The following is a 20661-nucleotide window of genomic DNA, read 5'->3' as shown; positions in this document are numbered from 1 at the left end:
ATGCATGTATGCATGCATTCATTCATTCATGTATGCATGTATTCATTCATTCATTCATTCATTCATTCATTCATTCATTCATTCATTCATTCATTCATTCATTCATTCATTCATTCATTCATTCATTTGTCATCCATAGCTAAATGGAGTCAGAAGAAGTGTTTGATCATTCCTTGACTTTAGGCTGCTCCGCCTGCCAGCAGCTGGAGGGGAGGAGCGGCCCTCAGCCTGAGGAAGTGAGGATGGGACCGTGACAGTATTCAGCATCGGGTGAGCAGCCCTCATCCTTCCATCCGGCCGGAAATGCGCAGAGCGTGATGACGACAGGCCGTCTGAGGGGCGCGTTGCGTGGGGCAGAGCCGCGCAGCAGCAGCAGCCTGCTTATGTAATGCCTCTTATACCACCCCGCCACTCTCACCAGCTGCAAGGACTGACGAATGGAGACATTAATGATGAACAAACTGCAACAGACGATGGTTTTGGGATGAGAAGATGCTAAAAAGTGGGATGGTTGTGATGGAGCGGAGGAGTTTTGCGTAAACGCGCGCGGCCGCGCATCAGTGGCCTTCCCCTGAGGTGCGCCGGACGTCGGGCCCGCGCAGGAGCAGTTCTGCATCCCCGTAAAGACGGTCTCCTCCATCGGTGGGGAGAAACTGATGCGGGGGTGTTCCGGAGTGAACACGAACGCATCCTCTTTCCTCTGCGCGGGTTTGTTCCAGCAGCCTCCTAACTGAGACCCCATCAGCGATGGCGGGGCCGGAGCAGCAGCAGCAGGTGGAGGAGAAGGCAGAGCCCATGGATGATGCTGAGATGGCCCTGCAGGGCATCAACATGCTGCTCAACAACGGCTTCAAGGAGAGCGACGAGCTCTTCAGGAGATACAGGTTAGCAGCAGCAGAATGAGGACAGCCTGTCCTGACACTCGCAATGTGATGCTCAGGTGTCGAAATCACTGCATCAGGGCTTCTTATGCATTTCAGAGTCTGTGTGTGTGTGTGTGTGTGGGGGGGGTATGTCCCCACTTGGGACATACCCCCCAAGTGGGGACATACCCAACATTTGTTCATTTCATCAACAAATGTTGATGAAATGAAATCTGAATTTTCTTCACATTGGTGCTGAAAATGATGTTGCTCCATGTAGTTCAGTTTATTGAGGAGAAGATTTACAGATAGAGGATGCAGCTTTTTTGCAGAGCTTGTGTTTTGTCTAAAATACTTTAATTTGAAGTCTTGGAGCTTTGTTTCAGCAGCATTAATCAGTAAATTCACATTTACACACTTTAGAAAGGAGAACAACACGTCTGCATTGTTTATTTTGCAGACTTTGGTTTGTTTTAACTCTGCACTTCAAATAAATCCATGTGATAAGTTTGTTAGAAGCTGACCTTGAAAAACAGTAGATAGACATATTTCACAAATACTGACTTTCCAACAATCATAGTGTAGATCAGGGGCGTGCAAACGTTTTGACTCGTGGGGCACAAAGGGGTCTGAAATTCAACAGAAGGACCGGACCAGGAACAGATGCATGGAGTGTTTTGGGAACCCAACTCACAAGAGAAAAATAAAATGGAATTTGGATGAAAAGATGCTTAGATTTAGATTGAAGATTGATGAAGACGCTTTAAAACAACATTTTAGAGGTTTTAATACAAAACTGTGGCTTTTGTTCTCATTTTGGTGCCAGTTGCACCAATGGCTTGATGTTTATCAGGGAAAAACACAAATTACAGAAATGCTGCATTCATGTGGTGTTGGAATGTAGAGCACCAATTATGGGCAGACACCTGAAATACAGGCCAAATGAAACAATAACTGAGATTATCAACAGAAATGATTCCACCATGTCGGCCAGATTGAAAGGTGTAACAGGCCTCAGTTTTCCCACCCCTGGTGTAAACACAGGCAGAGGTGTTTGCCAGTGTTGTTCTGTTTCTACACTTGGGTAAAGGTTGTTGAATTTGTACTACATGTAGTTTAGTTAGTTGTGTGCAATAATAAATGATCCAAAAGGATTGTGAGCTTTTATTTTGGTTTCATTAAAAAAGCATTTTTGTCTTTTTGTCTATAATCTGATATGTTTGATGTTGTGTTGCTTACATCAGCACAAGTCTGTTGTACCTTTATTGCGTCTTGGCTGATGTCATTTATTTAGGAAGAGCTGTGTTTGTTTGTTTATCTGGCTTAATTTTACAACATTGATTTAGGAATGAAGGGTTCCCAACACTGTAGCCGGTTTTGCTTAAAAAGACTTGTTGGCATCTTTGTGAATCGTTTAAGGAAATAGAACATTTCCATTATAGTTTGAAAAATCTGTTTGTTTTACATCATATTGCACAGGGACCCCAAAATGCTAGAAACAAACCAATTTTTTCTCTTACAAAAATATAGCATTGTGCTGCATCTCTTTATTGAACGTTTGGTGTAGAAAGAACGTAGCTGTAGTGTTTAATACTTGTAGTTTGTTGAGCTGCCACTGTGTTTTCTTTGCAGGACGCACAGCCCCCTGATGAGCTTTGGAGCCAGTTTCGTCAGCTTCCTGGTGAGTTCCTGGTGATCAGTTTCAGAAATGAGCAGAATGACGGTGAAGCAGGAGAGTGAGTGATTCAGAAGCAGAGGTACATTCAAGCCTAGAAGAGAACCTGATATGATTCCATCAGTCGAGCAGGTCAAATCATCGGCGCCACCGACATCCTCTCTCTTGCCCTGCGTTTCCTTTCACATAATGGATGCAGCTTCCTGATGAGGAAAGCAAAACTTGACAAACACTTAAGTAAATTATTCTGTCTGTCGATGTAGAAAGAGGCGGTCTTTGTAGCATGGTCATGACACAAACACACACTCTCAAATCCACATGAAGACATGGATGATGTTCACGGCGTGCTGGCGTGATAAATATCCTGCTGAGCTGCCATCCGTGCAGCTAAAAGATAAGATGGTAGGACAAACCCATCTCCTCAGGCTTAAAAACATAATCAGATTTCTGGTTTTTAATTTGATGTTGCATTTTATGAAATGCAACAGACCTAAAGAGATGGTTGATGTTTGCTTCTACAAAATAGTGACTGTACTCCTGTCATTTGGAGAGCACTAAGTCCAGCCCAGCTGTGTGAATGTTACTGTTCCTCCATTCTGTTGTCCCTTCTTGCTACTGCTAAGTCTCTTACATAACGCTCTTTCACTCATGTGAGATAGCTGACGCATACATCTGTGCTGCATAACAGGTCAGTTTAAAAACAGAGTGATAACATAATATCCAGGTTTTTTGATGGAAAGCTGTTGTTAGGGGGTAGAAAGTTAGTTTGCTAATGTGTTTCTTTCCAAAATGCTCTGGACCACAAAGACTGGAACTTGCATGACTCGTCATGAAAAGCTAAATGAGAGGAAAAATGTATCAACAAAAGACAATGTAAAGCCAGGTCTTTTAAGATCTGAATGGACTTCAGTCGGTAAAGAGGGCCAACTGGATTGAGGGGTTTATGTGTTTGACTTCAGAATGCCATGATGACATTTGAGGAGGAGAAGATGCAGATGGCCTGTGACGACCTGAAGACGACCGAGAAACTGTGTGAAAGCGACAGCGCTGGAGTCCTAGAGACAATCAGAAACAAGATCAAGAAGAGTGTAAGTATGAAATCTCAGGGAAGCAAAACATCCTGATGAAAAGGAGCAGAAAGCTGTAGACCAGAGGATTCTGTCGTACTACGGGCAAATGGAAAATCCTGCGACACAGATGGCACCCGTTTGCAATTTCAGTTAGATTCCAGCAATGCTGACGTTAGAAGTTATCAAACGTGAGATCACGCAAAAATCCAGACAGATTCCGTCGCTTTACTGGTTATAATTACTTTGGGAATTAGTGGTTCAGTTATCTGCCATTGACAAGGGAAACCAGCTTTCAGATGAAATAGATTCTGTACATTTGTCCTTTTGTGTCTGTCACAGATGTACTCCCAGAGGTCAGGCATTCTTGTTGTGGATCGCCTACAGAGACAAATTATTGTTGCTGACTGCCAAGTGTACCTTGCTGTCCTGTCATTCGTCAAACAGGAACTCTCAGGTAATCCGATCTTCAGATCACAAGCATCCCTGTGAGAAATGCTTTAACTGAACATAAAGTACTTCCATCCATCCATTTTGTAAATATGCCTAACCCCTGTTGGGGGTCACGGGATTGGTGGAGCCTATCCCAGCCACTATTGGGCAAAGGCAGGGTTCACCCTGGACGAGTCACCGGTTTGTTGCAGGGCGTCATACCTAAACAGGACTCTGAAATAGATGCTACATGTACAGTACAGACCAAAAGTTTGGACACACCTTCTCATTCAAAGAGTTTTCTTTATTTTCATGACTATGAAAATTGTAGATTCACACTGAAGGCATCAAACTATGAATTAACACATGTAGTATTATATACATAACAAAAAAGTGTGAAACAACTAAAAATATGTTATATTGTAGGTTCTTCAAAGTAGCCACCTTTTGCTTTGATTACTGCTTTGCACACTCTTGGCATTCTCTTGATGAGCTTCTAGAGGTAGTCACCTGAAATGTTTTTAACTTCAAAGGTGCGCCCTGTCAGGTTTAATAAGTGGGATTTCTTGCCTTATAACTGGGGTTGGGACCATCAGTTGTGTTGTGCAGAAGTCAGGTGGATCCACAGCTGATAGTCCTACTGAATAGACTGTTAGAATTTGGATTATAGCAAGAAAAAAGCATCTAAGTACAGAAAAACTAGTGGCCATCATTACTTTAAGAAATGAAGGTCAGTCAGTCCCAAAAATTGGGAAAACTTTGAAAGTGTCCCCAAGTGCAGTCCCAAAAACCATCAAGTGCTACAAAGAAACTGGCTAACATGCGGACCGCCCCAGGAAAGGAAGACCAAGAGTCACCTCTGCTGCAGAGGATAAGTTCATCCGAGTCAGCAGCCTCAGAAATGGCAGGTTAACAACAGCTCAGATTAGAGAGCAGGTCAATGGCACACAGAGTTCTAGCAGCAGACACATCTCTACAACAACTGTTCTACGGAGACTGTGTGAATCAGGCCTTCATGCTAGAATATCTGCAAGGAAACCACTGCTAAAGAAAGGCAACAAGCAGAAGAGACTTGTTTGGACTAAAGAACACAAGGAATGGACATTAGACCAGTGGAAATCTGTGCTTTGGTCTGATGAGTTCCAACCACTGTGTCTTTGTGGGACGCAGAAAAGGTGAAAGGATGGACTCTACATGCCTGGTTCCCACCTTGAAACATGGAGGAGGAGGTGTGATGGTGTGGGGGTGCTTTGCTGGTGACACCGTTGGGGATTTATTCCAAATTGAAGGCATACTGAACCAGCATGGCTACCACATCATCTTGCTGCAGAATGCTATTCCATCCGATTTGTGTTTAGTTGGACCATCATAATTTTTTAACAGGACAATGACCCCAAACACACCTCCAGGCTGTGTAAGGGCTATTTGACCAAGAAGGAGAGTGATGGGGGGCTGTGCCAAATGACCTGGCCTCCACAGTCACCGGACCTGAACCCAATACAGATGGTTTGGGGTGATTTGGACCACAGAGTGAAGGCAAAAGGGCCAAAAAGTGCTAAGCATCTCTGAAAACTCCTTCAAGACTGTTGTAAGACCATTTCAGGTGACTACCTCTAGTGGCTCATCAAGAGAATGCCAAGAGTGTGCAAAGCAGTAATCAAAGCAAAAGGTGGCTACTTTGAAGAACCTAGAATATGACATATTTGCAGTTGTTTCACACTTTTTTGTTATGTATATAATTCTACATGTGTTAATTCATAGTTTTGATGCCTTCAGTGTGAATCTACAATTTTCATAGTCATGAAAATAAAGAAAACTCTTTGAATGAGAAGGTGTGTCCAAACTTTTGGTCTGTACTGTATATGTGTTCTCTAATGCCTTGACCTGACCCAGGGCTCCAGACTGCGACCATTTGGTCGCATTTTGCGACCAAAATTTGAGAGTGTGCGACTGAATTTTACATCTAGTCGCACATGCGCGACCAGTAAATTTGCCTCCCCCACCCTCCGTATTTTTTATACATTAAACGTGGAAGGGGCACGTCAATGATCATTGAAATGAGCAATGAAATCATCAATGAGACGCGAGCGCACACGCACGCAGACAGACACACACACTTGCGCGAATACTCATGACACTGGACTGGAGCACACGCGAGCGCACAATCGCGTGTCATTGAGTGATGCCTGAGGCGGCAAATGCGTGTGAGAAGAATAGGGAAAGCCACTGTAAGTGGCTAAAATATGTGGAGGGGCGGGGCCTAGAGATAATCGAGTGCTCGTAAACATCTGTGGTAAGGAAACGGAGACGATTATCATCACAACCTGATATGTGCGTCTGAGCTATGAATAAGCGAACTATTGATTCGTTCTTCCGACCTGCGGCTAGTGTACCAGTGCCAGAGTGTACAGCAGGGGTCTCAAACTCGCGAAGCAAACCACGGTTCTCATCATGCACGGCTGTTAATACTACGGCAGCACACCGCTCCCGCGGGAGATGGTCAGCTGAGGAGCATAAATGTGCCACACCTACATGCGTGACAGCTAACGGGGCTCTAACATTAAACACGTGCGAGCAACAACACGATTTAAAACAGGGAAAATGCAACAATAGACGTGTTTAAGATAAACCAGCACCCTGGGGGGGGGGGGGGGGGGGGGGGGCATGAAGGCGAACAGGAATTAGGAGTTCTCCTTAACATTCAATTTAGTTTTAATTTGCCTTTCCCCCTAAGTATGATCTGTGATATTACATCTTTTATAATTACTTTAATGTTTTGTAATGTATGCAACCTTTTTTTAATAAGTTGGTATTTTAAATTATTTTAATTGATCAATCAACTACAAAAACCCATCAGGACACATGTCCCATAATGCATTGTTTTGTAGTCTGTAGGGCAGCTTTCAGTCAGTTCAGTACTAAATTTCCAGCTGCGTTCGCTCAGGTTGGGGTCTTGCTTCCGCCCCTTTCTGTTGATGTTTTTTGGTTTTGATTGACAGGTGATGTTAGAGCAAAAACAAAAATATGTCTCACACACCAGGTGATCTGTGCAGCGTTGCGTCATCTGTGTGATCTCAAATTATTGTGCATCTTGGTTGCACCTATTTGGTGTCGCCAACATGAATTTCCATCCCCTAATGTTTACATACATTTAAGTATTGTTTGAAACTGTGAAATGACCGAAAGGTTACTACTGTAATCACTTAGTTACTAAAAACTTTTTTTTTAATTATAAATGTATGGTATTTTTTTTACTATTTGTACTGTCATGACAGCGATGGTGCTGTCAGTTTACCTTTTTGTTGCATTTTCAAAAGTGCAGAATAAAATGTGACACTGAATTTGGAACAGCACATTGTAATTTCTGCATCTATTATTAAAGTATTTATTCGTAATACAGTGGAAATTAGTAGATTTGGTTAGCATGTTGATTTACGGTATGCGCCCCTAAATTTTCTGGTTATGCCCCTAAAATTTTCAGTTGGGGGCCACTGTGCTCCTAGTGAAAAAAGTTAGTCTGGAGCCCTGTGACCTATGGGTGCATGCTGCTGTTCACCCTTAGTCACCTTGAATTTTGCTGAAGCATACTTCTAAAGTTGTACTTTTATTAAGAAAGGCTTTTGTAGCTTCACAAGAACAATTTACTGTTGTTTGCGGTTAGACAAAGCTTCACAGTTTGTTGTTTAAGGGTTGCAGCTTGTCTACATCTTGATGGTTACAGCATTGGTAAACAGTTTAACTATAGATAGAAACAAAACATATAAAAGTCAAATACAAAGAAGATGCACTACTCACACACATACATACATTCAATCACAAACACTGTTCACAAGAAGTTGGAATATTGTTATTTATGCGAGTGTTTCTCCTATTTGGTCTAAACTTTTATGAAATACATACAAGTTCCTTTTGATATTACTAATAATAATTGATAAGAAACACCGTTTTCATTACTTTTACATTTATTGCAGTGTTTCTTCGTTTATCATGGGGATTACGTTCTAAAAATAAATGAAATCCGTGACATAGGATTACAGATGTTTTAAGGCTGTAAAACTCCTCACTACACATTTTATAGACCTTTCTCAGACAGACATAACCATTTTAAGACTTTTCTCTCTTGTTTAATAAATTCAAAGTTCAAATCCATCTATACATTCATTTTCTTAACCTACTATATTCCTTTTGGGGTTACCAGCTAGGCTACTGGACCCTTGCTGGTGTTGGGCAAGGTACACCCTGGACAGGTCACCATTTGTCGCAGGGCACACAATCACTCCAACACACACACCCAGGGACACCTTAGAGTAATCTATTAAGTAATCTTTGAAGCATGTTTTTGGACTGTGGGAAGAAGCCGGAGCACCCGTGGAACACCCACGCATGCATGGGGAGAACACACCAACTACACATGGATTTGAACCAGGGTCTTCTTGCTGTGAGGTGAGCACGTTAACCACGGGGGCCACCATGCATCCCCAAAGTTCAAACCTTCACAGAAAAATAAATCCAGTATTATAGAATGAAAATAAAAGTCTGCTTTCAATCAAAGATTGATGTCGATTTGGCAGCTATTCTGTACAGGAGACGTTATCTGGAAGAGATTGATTGACAAGGTGTACAGCCAATCAGGATGTAGGACACAGTGCGCTGTTTAAAGTACATAAAAAACTGCCCAAAGAAAATCAGCAAAACAGCGAGACCATGAAAGGTGAACTTCGATATAACAAGGGACCACTGTGCCCCAAACATTAAGACAATAACAAAGATAACCCCAAATAATAACAAAGGATCATGTCAATAGCAGATATTTCCTGCTTGCTGCTATGACAGCTTAACAGTGACATCTCATTCTCCTTACTAGACTCATGATGTTGTTCTGAGGCGTTCCTCTCTTCCCAAAATCCTAGATCCAATTCTACCAGGTCACTTGGGGGTGGGGTCTGATCATCCAGTCTTTACTTCAGCTTCTCCAGACACCCCCCTCCCCCCAGGTCGGGGTTAATTGCTGGTCATACCACATGAGTCACTCCCACTTCCTCAAGTCGAGCTGTGACAATTCTAGCACTATGTGGTGGAGCATCAATGAACAGAATATTTGGGGTGTTCTGGTGGAACTGGGGGACGATGGTGGTTCTGTGATGTCTTTGGGGTAAGAAGACGTGCCATGAATGGACCATGTATAATAACCAAATCCGTTTTGTGCTGACTGGTGATGCCGGCCCAGACTGTTGCCCCTCCTCCACCATAGCCAACCTAGGGGACTATGTTGACCTTGGCGTATCGCTCACCTTGTCTTCTCCAGCAACTCGGATGTAATTTCTGTGCAAGGTGACCCGACACTCACCAGTGAACAGGACGGTAGACCATTGCTGCCATGTCCAGGTCACATGGTCTTGTGTCCACTGCAAACGTTGTTTTGGAGTCAGTGATATTACCTGCAACAGTCGTCTGATATTCAAGTCAAAAGCGTTGGAGTCGGTTGTGAATGGTTTGTCTGAAAACTCGAGTATCCCTCACATCTGGTAAAAGAGTCTGCAGCTGTGTGGCATTTGCTAAACCTTGTCTGAGGTCAGAGGTCCTTAGGTACCAGACATGGTTGTGGTCTGACCCTGGCGGGGTTCAGTGTCTGCTGATGACACTTTGAAACTCACCAAGTTCACCTGCAACATCTAACTGTGTACTACCAACCTGACGGCGCTATGGCCAGGGGTTGCTGGTTGTCCGTTAAGCGGCATTGTGAGTTCATGGATGTTTGAATAATGAACTTGGAATGACTTACTGGTAAAATCAGCTTTTTAGACCCACACAATGTTGACACTGATGCCACATCAAAAAGATTTTCTTAAAGATTTCTTTGGTTTTGGCCCCAATAAGTCAGACACATCATGTGGAAAACACAAAAATAAGGTGTGTCTGCCAACACAATACATATTGAGAGACTTCTATTTGCCAAAAAACTATAGTTGAAGACTATCTTGCAAAGGCATGGACTAACAGATGGACAGAAAGATGTATGCCACACTACTCACAGCAACTCGGACGGCTGTTCAGACTCAAGTGGAAAACTATCAAACATTCGGTTTTATGACTGACAACAGTTTTGTCCTTTCACCTCAAAGATGCGGCTTCAGCAATGTCTTTCTTTTTGTTTCCACTGACAGCATATATTAAAGGAGGGTGGATTCTCCGTAAGGCTTGGAAGATGTACAATAAATGCCACAGTGACATCAGTCAGCTCCAGGAGACATCTCAACAGAGGTCCTCTGGCACCCAGGATTCTCTCACAGCCGACAACGCCAACCACAATGCACCACTGGAGAATGAAGTAACAGCTGAGGCCTTGGACCGTCTCAAGGGCTCCGTCAGTTTTGGTTATGGCCTCTTCCACCTGTGCATCTCTATGGTGCCACCGCATCTTCTCAAGATTATCAACCTGCTTGGTTTCCCTGGTGATCGTCTCCAGGGGCTGTCCTCTCTTATGTATGCAAGTGAGAGCAAAGACATGAAGGCACCATTGGCAACGTAAGCTCAACTCCCATCATTTACTGTAATGGTGTGTCACACCGAATGCGATTCATGCGTCAAAGTCACATCAGACGCCTCTCAGTGCACTTCAAATTTACTGCTTGATGCTTGTCCAAAACTGTGTTCACAAACTAGACACTCTAGATGTGTGGGAGGAGCTACTGCCTAAAGCTTTTAGCCTCATTGCTGTATGGAAGCATCGACTGTGTATCTGATTTCTGATGCACGGAAGATACAGCTGATGTTTAGAGATTGGTTTTAATTATTTTGAAGAGCTCTGTAATCATGTCTCCATGTCTGGGTTCATGACTTCATTCAGAGACTCTTCCAGTACGGTGAGCCTGACCATCTACTGCAGGAGCCGGATCTGTATGATGACGCTTTCAGCTGTACTTCTGTCTTTCTGTTACCCAGTTTGCTGACTTGCTGCCCCACATTATTTCGAGGAGGAAAAAATAAACAAAATTAGAGGATCTTATATAATAATAATAATAGAACGGGGCGGAGCAGGGTTGGCATAACCATCTAGAATGTAGAGAGAGGAACATCCAAGAATTTAAAATCAGAAATGTGATTGTTATTGGCTGAGAACATACGACAGGGAATTTAGCTATTGGTTTGGAGAGAAGGCTCAATAATTCAAATGATAAACCAATGATAAACCAAGATTTTCGATGTTCTGCACTGTTAGTTTTGGATCACTTCTGTTCATGACTCCTTAAAAATCTGAATATGCTCATTTCTTTAAGACGGTTGAAATTGGATATCAGAGCTTAAACACAAAAAAGTAAATAAAATTGAGTTTTACGAACAACAAAGTATTTTACAGCCTTTTTATCGTGCCCCAGAGGAACCAACATGAAGAACTGTTGACATTTTACAGAGTAAAAGCATAAAGCTGACTTCCCTGAGGTTGACCATCCGTTTTTTAAAATATTTTTTCATATTTATCATGAAAAAAGTGGAGTCAGATTATCTAACTTCTAAAACCCTTTACTAGACTTTCCTGTGTGTATCTTTCTGATGAGGTCATGCAAATTAAGGCAGAAGGAAGGGCACCAGATGGATAATATTCTTATAAATGATGGAAATATTTAAACAAAGCCGGTAGTCAAACACAGAAAGAGGAGAGATGCACACTGACATGACAGGAACACTGATGAAGAAAGAGGACAGGACTATAAATAAACTCAGAGGACACCGACAGCAGCTGATGAGACACGTGGAAACACATGAGGCAGACGAGGAGCAGTGTGGAAGACATCAGACGCAGGGTTAGCATGAAGGTTTGAAGAAAAGAACAACACTGAACAAAACAAATGCTACAAAGAAAACAGATCCACAAAAGACAAAAAAAGACATTTCCATGAAAACACATAAAAATGTTGCTGCTTTAGAGTTCTGCAGTGAATTTGGATTCTTCATGTTGCTTATGAGTCCAGTTCCAGTTGCATGTGAGCTCCAGTAAGCTGAACCGGGTTTCCTGTTTTGTTGCTCAGGTTGGCCCTCTTGTGGTACCACACAGTGGTGCTGCCTTTCTTTGCACTGGATGGATCTGACACACACGAGGGGCTGTTGGAAGCCAAAGCTATTCTGCAGAGAAAGTCATTGGTTTATCCCAACTCATCTCTCTTCATGTTCTTTGAGGGAAGAGTTCAAAGGCTGGAGGTACGTACAGCAGCTATGATGAACACGTTAAAATGAAGTGATATTTGTGCCGCCACATTGTGAACAAAAGTCACCGTTTTGAGATCAAAAGGAGGAGCCCACGCATGCACGGGGAGAACAAGCAAACTCCCCTGGAACGTGAACTAGGGGCCTTCCTGCTGTGAGTCAAGAGCGCTAACCAGTGTTTAGCCGTGCAGCTCATTACTTATTACTGTCAAGAAGTAAGTGCTATAATCCAATCCAAAACACTTTGGTTCAGCATTAGATAATATGTGCTTTAAATCTTTTTAATTTTTTTAAACAAACAGATCTCAAAGAAAATCTAACTTTTAATCAATATTTTGCTCCGGAGGATTAATAGATCATACAGGCCTGTTTAGTGTTATGTCAGCAGATAAACTTCACAGTTATTTTACAGTTTCACTAGATCTTCAGCCATAAATTCACAAATTTGACATAATAAAATTTAATCAATGCTATAAGAAAGAACAAATTAAAAAAAAGATTAAAAATAAAATTTTCTTTAGCCAAAGATGCAAAATTGAGGGTAAAATAGACTTCTGAGCGCAGACACTATGTTAGATAAATATGGCGATTTAATTGGATAGAATCTAGACCAATCAGCAGGCTGTTTGGTGGCAGATATCCCACACTAGCCGCGGTTACATGGGCAGAATATCTTGATCGGATCAATGGTTGGGTTAAAATTCACCCGTGCACATGGGATCAGAAAACCTTTTTCCGATTAGAACAAACGTTCCCAAGGCTCACACTTTCGGTCGGAATGAATCATTTGGGCATGTGCAGTAGTGTTGAAAACTCCCGGATGAGGAACCAGGTCCCGTTCTAAGCAAACAGCAGCCACAGACATTTATTTTATGCAGCAGCTCGGTAATATACAAGACGATCTTCCAAACGTGCTTTTATTAATGTCATGAATAGTATGAAGCGGCTGTTCGCTCATCGTTATATTTAATCCATGTGGTCAGTGCTGGAAGAAGGGTTATGACAGGCTATAAACACGGGCTAACAACATTAGCCTGATGGACACAAAATCCAGGACCATGAAACGCTGCAATCTGCATCTTGGCTGCACGTAAATGTGTGGGAATAACATCAGCCTTTATTTTGTCTGGACACAACTGGAAACACAAATTCACGTGATTGTTTGACCAGTTTCTAAGGACTGAGCGACATTTATTTCTGCTTCCCCAAACTTGCTGCGTGAGCTGGCGGTTCCTCCTGAGTCCTGGAGCCGCTAACCCAGAGCGGCGGGACGGCTCGCAGTCTGAATTCTCCCACACATAACAAAACAAAGAAAAACGCACACATAACAAAGCATCCTCCTCCCTTCAGACACGAAGTTATTAATCCAGCTGTTCTGCTCACTCGGGTGCCAGTGGACCGAGTGAGCGTCAGGGGGCACGAAGCACTCCTTCCGCGCATCTCCCTCGTGAGGGGTGTAAGAGAGGAGAGAGCCAGCGGGGCGAGAGCCAGCGGGGCGAGAGCGGAGCTGCACTTTTCACGGGGCGTCCGCAGAGCAGCTGGTCGGTCCCGTATGCGCTCCAAAGCTTTCTCTCAGCGAAACACCGTCTATGCATGACGTAAACCAGAGCAGTAGTGACACACGATCGGAATGACCGTTTACATGCTCCACGATCGGATAAACGATCGGTATAACCCACCTATCTCCATCGGAAAGAAATTCTTATCCGAACGAGTCTGACCGGGGCAGAGTATTCCGAATGGCGCGTTTACATGACGCATTTTCTTTTCGATCAGGCGTTCCTTCCGATTACTTTTGTCCATGTAAACGCGGCTCATGTTATATTGGAATTAGATTGGAATAAAGCGAAATGAGAGAACGGATCTAAAAACCTTTGTGTTGCAAAGGCAAAAGTTTATTTCAAAACCAAAAAAAACAATTTGAAAGCAACATATTTTTATTTGCAACTTTGAAAGTTTTGTTTTAAAAACTAAACATTTTGTTGGCATTTTAGGTAATTTGGATCTCAAAACTGACTTTTGTTGGCAATGTGGTGGCACAAATATACATTAAAGGTTCACTCAAACCCCAAAAGACTGAAAATGTGTCAAAGGTCTTTGTGTTTTACAGCAGCAAGTCTTAAAGCACATTTATGTTTGGCACATGATTCGTAAAGTCACCCAGCATCATGCAGATCCCATGGGACACGCGCATGTAGTCTGTGCACCACAGCTGTCATTTCCCGTTAGTATGTGTGTTTTCTCCTTTGTCCCCAGTGCCACATCAACAGTGCTTTGACCTGTTTCCATGATGCTTTAGAACTTGCATCAGACCAAAGAGAGATCCAGCATGTTTGTCTCTATGAGATCGGTACGTTTCCCTCTTCAGGCTTGTGGGGGCCCCTCAGCTCTGGACAGAAGGTGCTCTCATCCTATCCCTTCTTTTTCAGGTTGGTGTAGTATGATAGAGTTGAACTTTGAAGATGGATTCAGAGCATTTGAAAGACTGAAGAATGAGTCAAGGTGGTCACAGTGCTACTACGCCTACTTGACTGGCGGTAGGTTTGAGGGACGCCAGCCTCTCACAGTGTCTGTTGTAACTTTGCTTGTTTGTTCTTCATGCCGAGGCTCATGCTTCCTTTCAGTGTGTCAGGGAGCCTCTGGGGACCTGGACGGAGCAAATGGAGTTTTCAAGGACGTGCAGAGGCTATTCAAGAGGAAAAACAATCAGATAGAGCAGTTTGCTGTCAAAAGGGTTGGACTTTTTACTTCCTTCCTTTCTTTCCTTTTCTTCCAAAATAATTTCTCCGCTGTTCTAAGGTCACCGTATACGTTTTGCTTCTTTCCTGCAGGCTGACAGGCTGAGAAAAGTCTCACCCACCAGAGAGCTTTGCATCCTTGGTATAATCGAAGTACTTTATCTGTGGAAAGCACTTCCTAACTGCTCATCAACAAAGCTGCAAATAATGAATCAGGGTTAGTGAGCACAGCATGATTAGGACCAGTATTTAGGCCTTTAGCCTAAGGGGGAGAGAAGGTTTCATTCGAATGTCTTCTGGTTGTCGACTCAGTGTTGCAGAGTCTGGATGAGGTTTCGTGCAGAGGTCTGAAAAATCTCCTTCTTGGTTCCATTCACAAATGCCATGGAAACATGAGGGATGCTGTCCAGGTAAGAATAGACTCTGAGCCTTCTGGGGATTTGCAGAGCATCTCTACTGGTCTTCACCCTCATCTGTATTATTTCTTTTTTAATTCAGTCATTCCAGTTGGCTGCTCGAGATGAGTATGGACGACACATTAACTCGTATGTTCAGCCTTATGCCGTCTATGAGCTGGGATGTATACTTCTTGCAAAACCAGAGGTCAATGATCTGCTCTTTTTTACATTATAATTAGTTCACGTTCGTCATTTGTCTCTTCATTGTCTGACTATAAAGGTGTTCTGTAACCTTGTACTTTTCATTTAGACAATGGGAAAAGGAAGATCCTTCTTACTTCAATCTAAGGTGAAATGATTGCTTCATTTTAAACACAAAAACAGTGCATCAGTGAGTTTTTAAGGAAATGGTGATTCTTACGTTTCAGGAGGATTTTACAGGCTACGATTTCGAAAACCGGCTTCATGTTCGCATCCATTCTGCCCTGGCTTCTCTGAAGGAAGTTGTGCCTCAGTGACTCCAGAGAGGACGCCGTTGCGTTGATGGCTCATATTTGAAGAGTTGAAGCTGTTCACAGTCACTGTTTGTTGGCTTGGTAAACAAACTAATGGTTGGTTTTCATTCCTTTAAAACATAGTGTACATACTGTTTGTTGTTGCTTATAGACTGAGCAGAAAATTAACCATACCGGAAATCACCAAGTTCATGAAACGATGCTGACGCATCTAGCTAGGCAGTATTTCTATCTGGGTTTTATTGCTTCACAGTGCAAACCTGAAAACCCCACTGATGCAGGAGAACCATAGTAGTCAACATCACAAAAAATAACAACATTTTTACACTTACACACACAAAAGGTGTTTTGCGTCAACACAAGCATTCCCAAAAATTGTTGGCTGAAAATGTTAGAAACTAAAAGCTGAAATAGAACCTAAACGTGAGAGGAGAAGCCCAACAGGAGAATATTTACTTTGTTCAGCTTTGGCAGAGAGCTGTACACAGTGTATGTACTTATGGAAACCACAAGCAGGTGTGAGCTTGAGCAATGAAAGGATCAGTGCTGAACAGATGTTCACAAACACAAAAGACAGGTTAAACACCAGAACCGGAACTAAATGATCCTCAAAGAAAGCGCAAATTTTTCTTTTAAAAAAATTAGGAAAATTGAACAAATTCAAAAAAAGCCATCAGAATCAACTCACCAATAATCCTTCCAATATTCACAAGATCTAACTTTATACTTCGTAGGCAGTGTCAAGGGATACAGAATGAAAGGAATTTCTTTTTAGGGATCGGTGGAAACAGCAAATCGAATTCCCATCAAGAAATCCAGGAGAATTATTGCTCAGGATCATTTTTGAAAATGACAAGCAAGTCTGAAGTGATGGATGCAAAACTAAACCGATAGGAGGTGCCTGAAATGTTTGCACTTTCAAACTTTAAATAGAGCCTAGACAGACACATTCCAATAAATCTCATTCCCATCTCTCCTGTGTTCCTCACTACCCTGTGTTTGTAGAGAACATTGATCCCCATTGATGTGTGTGATTACATGACCCACATGACCCACAAACACCGCTACACCTTCAGTGGAATTGTTAAGCACATAAAGTTATTCAAACATACTTCCAGAAATTGTATTTAAAAAACAACTTATAAGTATGAGTATCTTCATGTACGAGCTAGTTTAGAACTTTTTCTCCATCACAACAACAGGTGTGTCAACCTTAGCTTTAATGTTTTCCTATAAACAAAAGCTATCAGATTAAAAGGTCAGAAAACTATCTCACACTTTTTTTTAAACTTTAATTACATCTCCTTAGGCCAGAAAAGTCAAGTTCCTGCATGCTGGCTTAACAGAGAATTTGTTTCAGTTCTTTGCTTCTTAGCAGCTCCAAAGGCAGACCAATACCTGCAGCTGCTGGATATGCCTGCAGCTACGAGGCCTATCCAGCAACTGCAGCCCTATTCAGCAGATGCATGTCTATCCAGCACCTGCAGGCCTATCCAGCTGCAGGTCTATCCAGCTGCAGGTCTATCCATGTGCAGGTCTATCCAGCTGCAAGTCTATCCAGCTGCAGGTCTATCCATGTGCAGGTCTATCCAGCTGCAAGTCTATCCAGCTGCAGGTCTATCCATGTGCAGGTCTATCCAGCTGCAAGTCTATCCAGCTGCAAGTCTATCCAGCTGTAAGTCTATCCAGCTGCAGGTCTATCCAGCTGCAGGCCTATCCATCTGCAGTTCTATCCAGCTGCAGGTCTATCCAGCTGCAGGCCTATCCATCTGCAGTTCTATCCAGCTGCAGGTTTATCCAGCTGCAGGTCTATCCAGCTGCAAGTCTATCCAGCTGCAGGTCTATCCATGTGCAGGTCTATCCAGCTGCAAGTCTATCCAGCTGCAGACCTATCCATCTGCAGGTCTATCCAGCTGCAGGTCTATCCAGCTGCAAGTCTATCCAGCTGCAAGTCTATCCAGCTGTAAGTCTATCCAGCTGCAGGTCTATCCAGCTGCAGGCCTATCCATCTGCAGTTCTATCCAGCTGCAGGTCTATCCAGCTGCAGGTCTATCCATCTGCAGTTCTATCCAGCTGCAGGTCTATCCAGCTGCAGGTCTATCCAGCTGTAGGGTATATCCAGCTGCAGGCCTATCCATCTGCAGCTCTATCCAGCTGCAGGTCTATCCAGCTGTAGGGTATATCCAGCTGCAGGTCTTTCCAGCTGCAGGTCTATCCAGCTGCAGTTCTATCCAGCTGCAGGTCTATCCAGCTGCAGGTCTATCCAGCTGTAGGGTATATCCAGCTGCAGGTCTTTCCAGCTGCAGGTCTATCCAGCAGCTGCAGGTCGATCCAGCAGCTGCAGGTCTATCCAGCTGCAGGTCTATCCAGCAGCTGCAGGTCTATCCAGCTGTAGGGTATATCCAGCTGCAGGTCTATCCAGCAGCTGCAGGTCTATCCAGCTGCAGGTCTATCCAGCAGCTGCAGGTCGATCCAGCAGCTGCAGTTCGATCCAGCAGCTGCAGGTCGATCCAGCAGCTGCAGTTCGATCCAGCAGCTGCAGGTCTATCCAGCTGCAGGTCTATCCAGCTGTAGGGTATATCCAGCTGCAGGTCTATCCAGCAGCTGCAGGTCTATCCAGCTGCAGGTCTATCCAGCAGCTGCAGGTCTATCCAGCTGTAGGGTATATCCAGCTGCAGGTCTATCCAGCAGCTGCAGGTCTATCCAGCTGCAGGTCTATCCAGCTGCAGGTCTATCCAGCTGTAGGGTATATCCAGCTGCAGGTCGATCCAGCAGCTGCAGTTCGATCCAGCAGCTGTAGGTCTATCCAGCTGCAGGTCTATCCAGCTGCAGGTCTATCCAGCTGTAGGGTATATCCAGCTGCAGGTCTATCCAGCAGCTGCAGGTCTATCCAGCAGCTGCAGGTCTATCCAGCAGCTGCAGGCTTATACATCTGCAGGTGTATCCATCTGCAGGTCTATCCATCTGCAGGTCTATCCAGCAGCTGCAGGTCTATCCAGCTGCAGGTCTATCCAGCAGCTGCAGGCCTATCCATCTGCAGGTGTATCCATCTGCAGGTCTATCCAGCTGCAAGTCTATCCAGCTGCAGGTCTATACAGCTGCAAGTCTATCCAGCTGCAAGTCTATCCAGCTGCAGGCTTATCCAGCTGCAGGTCGATCCAGCAGCTGCAGGTCTATCCAGCTGCAGGTCTATCCAGCTGCAGGCCTATCCATCTGCAGCTCTATCCAGCTGCAGGTCTATCCAGCTGCAGGTCTATCCAGCTGCAGGCTTATCCAGCAGCTTTGTGAAAACAGTCACTTTTAAAAGCAGCAAAAAATGAAGGCAGTTTGGATCTTCAATGTATGCAGGGATGCAAATAGTTTAACCTTTATAGGTGAAGAAACTAGAACTAGATGAACTAGAAAATTCAAGTCTTACAGAGAAGCAAGCCGGTTGCCACTCACATCCCAGTTCTTTTATTTTTATTTTAGTATTATATAAAGTCATTCATCTGTCCCGACAATGTCCATTATTTACAATGCATGGCATGGCAGGGTAACAACGGCTCCACTAAAGTCTGGAAGAAGCCTTCATGGATTCACCTGAAGCTGCTAAAGCCAGTATCCTCAGTACTGTACTGTTGCCTCCTGAAAGGTGCTGGCCCCGGTTAGCATGCATCAGACCTGGTTTGTGTTTTTGTGAGATCAAAACCTTTAAAAAGTGACAAATGACAGCAAGTGTTTACAGGCATAACCACAGCTGCTGCAGTATGAAGACCAGCCAGTATTTACATTTCAAAACATTTTACAAACATCATTTTTATGTCAACTGAGGAGCTCTGCAGACAGTTTCAAATGAAGTCATTTTTTTCAATGAACACTGTTTTGTTCAGGTGAGCAAGGTAATGAACTGGGTAGAATATGAAGAGGCTTCTAACAGCTGGTCAGCTGGCCTTTTCTTCTGACTTGTAAATGACTTTTTCTTCAAGCATCTGTTAAAACGATCATTTTCAGGACTTGTGACTGTGATGGGTGTAAAATGTTGTAAACACTGCTTTTTGTGCAGGGAAAGATGTTTCAAATACCTCTGTCAGTACATTTTTCTCCCTTTGTAAAATATTTTGTTGAAACTTAAATTAATAATTAGAACAATGGCTTTTCAGTGTGTCACCAAATGGAAAAATAAAAAGTCCCTATGACAAATTGTTGTTGCTGTTTTCTTTATTTGAGATGTTTTTTGTGTCGCTGCTGTTGTTATTTCTCTGTTTTTTGTGCCACTGGACCAGTGCAGCAAATTCCTCCTGAGATTCTCCTGATGGGAGCCCAAACATGCACAAAGTTGAACCAGATTATCATTTATCAGAGCTTTATAGATTAAAACAAAGAGTTGAAGAAACCATTCAGTTCATTTTCTCTGATTAAAAAAGGTCACTTTAATCTGCACATCTGACACATGATCCCATTAAAGTTCCTCACCTCACATACTGGACAACATACTGGAGTTTTTTAACAGCTAAGAAAACATCCTTACAGAGTGGTATATCTATGACAATAGGTAAGAGACAGATAACCACACAATGATGCATTAGGAACTGGTGTCCATTATGCATCATTTTTAGGCCAACACAACTTTCATTTGCTCTCGCTAGTCAAAATAGTTAAAATATAGCCGTTTTATAGGAATTCCACAGTTTTCATGCCGCCCTCATGCCCACGCAGGTTCAGCAGAGACACTGGACTGGACAACGGTACTGTTTTCTGCAGCTCAGTGACTGATATGGGGGGAAAAAAT

General features: G+C 43.2%; 1 protein-coding gene across 43 annotated transcripts; it reads left to right on the top strand.

The window, feature by feature from the left end:
* Positions 1-210: 210 nt before the first annotated feature.
* ttc39c (tetratricopeptide repeat domain 39C) lies at positions 211-20072 on the top strand. 43 transcript variants are annotated; one of them, XM_078945574.1, is made up of 18 exons: positions 211-884; positions 2496-2544; positions 3498-3626; positions 3948-4062; positions 10202-10562; positions 12065-12233; positions 14496-14589; positions 14669-14776; positions 14864-14973; positions 15071-15194; positions 15290-15387; positions 15476-15580; positions 15686-15724; positions 15804-17985; positions 18019-18099; positions 18338-18394; positions 18861-18879; positions 18947-20072. In XM_078945574.1, exons 1-14 carry the CDS (start codon positions 748-750, stop codon positions 15891-15893), a joined length of 1728 nt encoding a protein of 575 aa, XP_078801700.1. In that variant the 5' UTR covers positions 211-747; the 3' UTR covers positions 15894-17985; positions 18019-18099; positions 18338-18394; positions 18861-18879; positions 18947-20072. The 43 variants fall into 43 exon arrangements, with proteins under 43 accessions (XP_078801700.1, XP_078801701.1, XP_078801699.1 ...); XM_078945575.1 differs by lacking the exon at positions 18861-18879 and adding an exon at positions 18569-18587; XM_078945573.1 differs by lacking the exon at positions 18861-18879 and adding an exon at positions 18482-18500.
* Positions 20073-20661: the final 589 nt, after the last annotated feature.

This window comes from Oryzias latipes, chromosome 4, assembly GCF_053564925.1.
Source record: "Oryzias latipes strain Hd-rR chromosome 4, Olatipes_Hd-rR_3.1".
In the NCBI taxonomy this organism is placed as follows: Eukaryota; Metazoa; Chordata; class Actinopteri; order Beloniformes; family Adrianichthyidae; genus Oryzias; species Oryzias latipes.
This window is presented reverse-complemented; position numbering and strand designations above follow the sequence as displayed.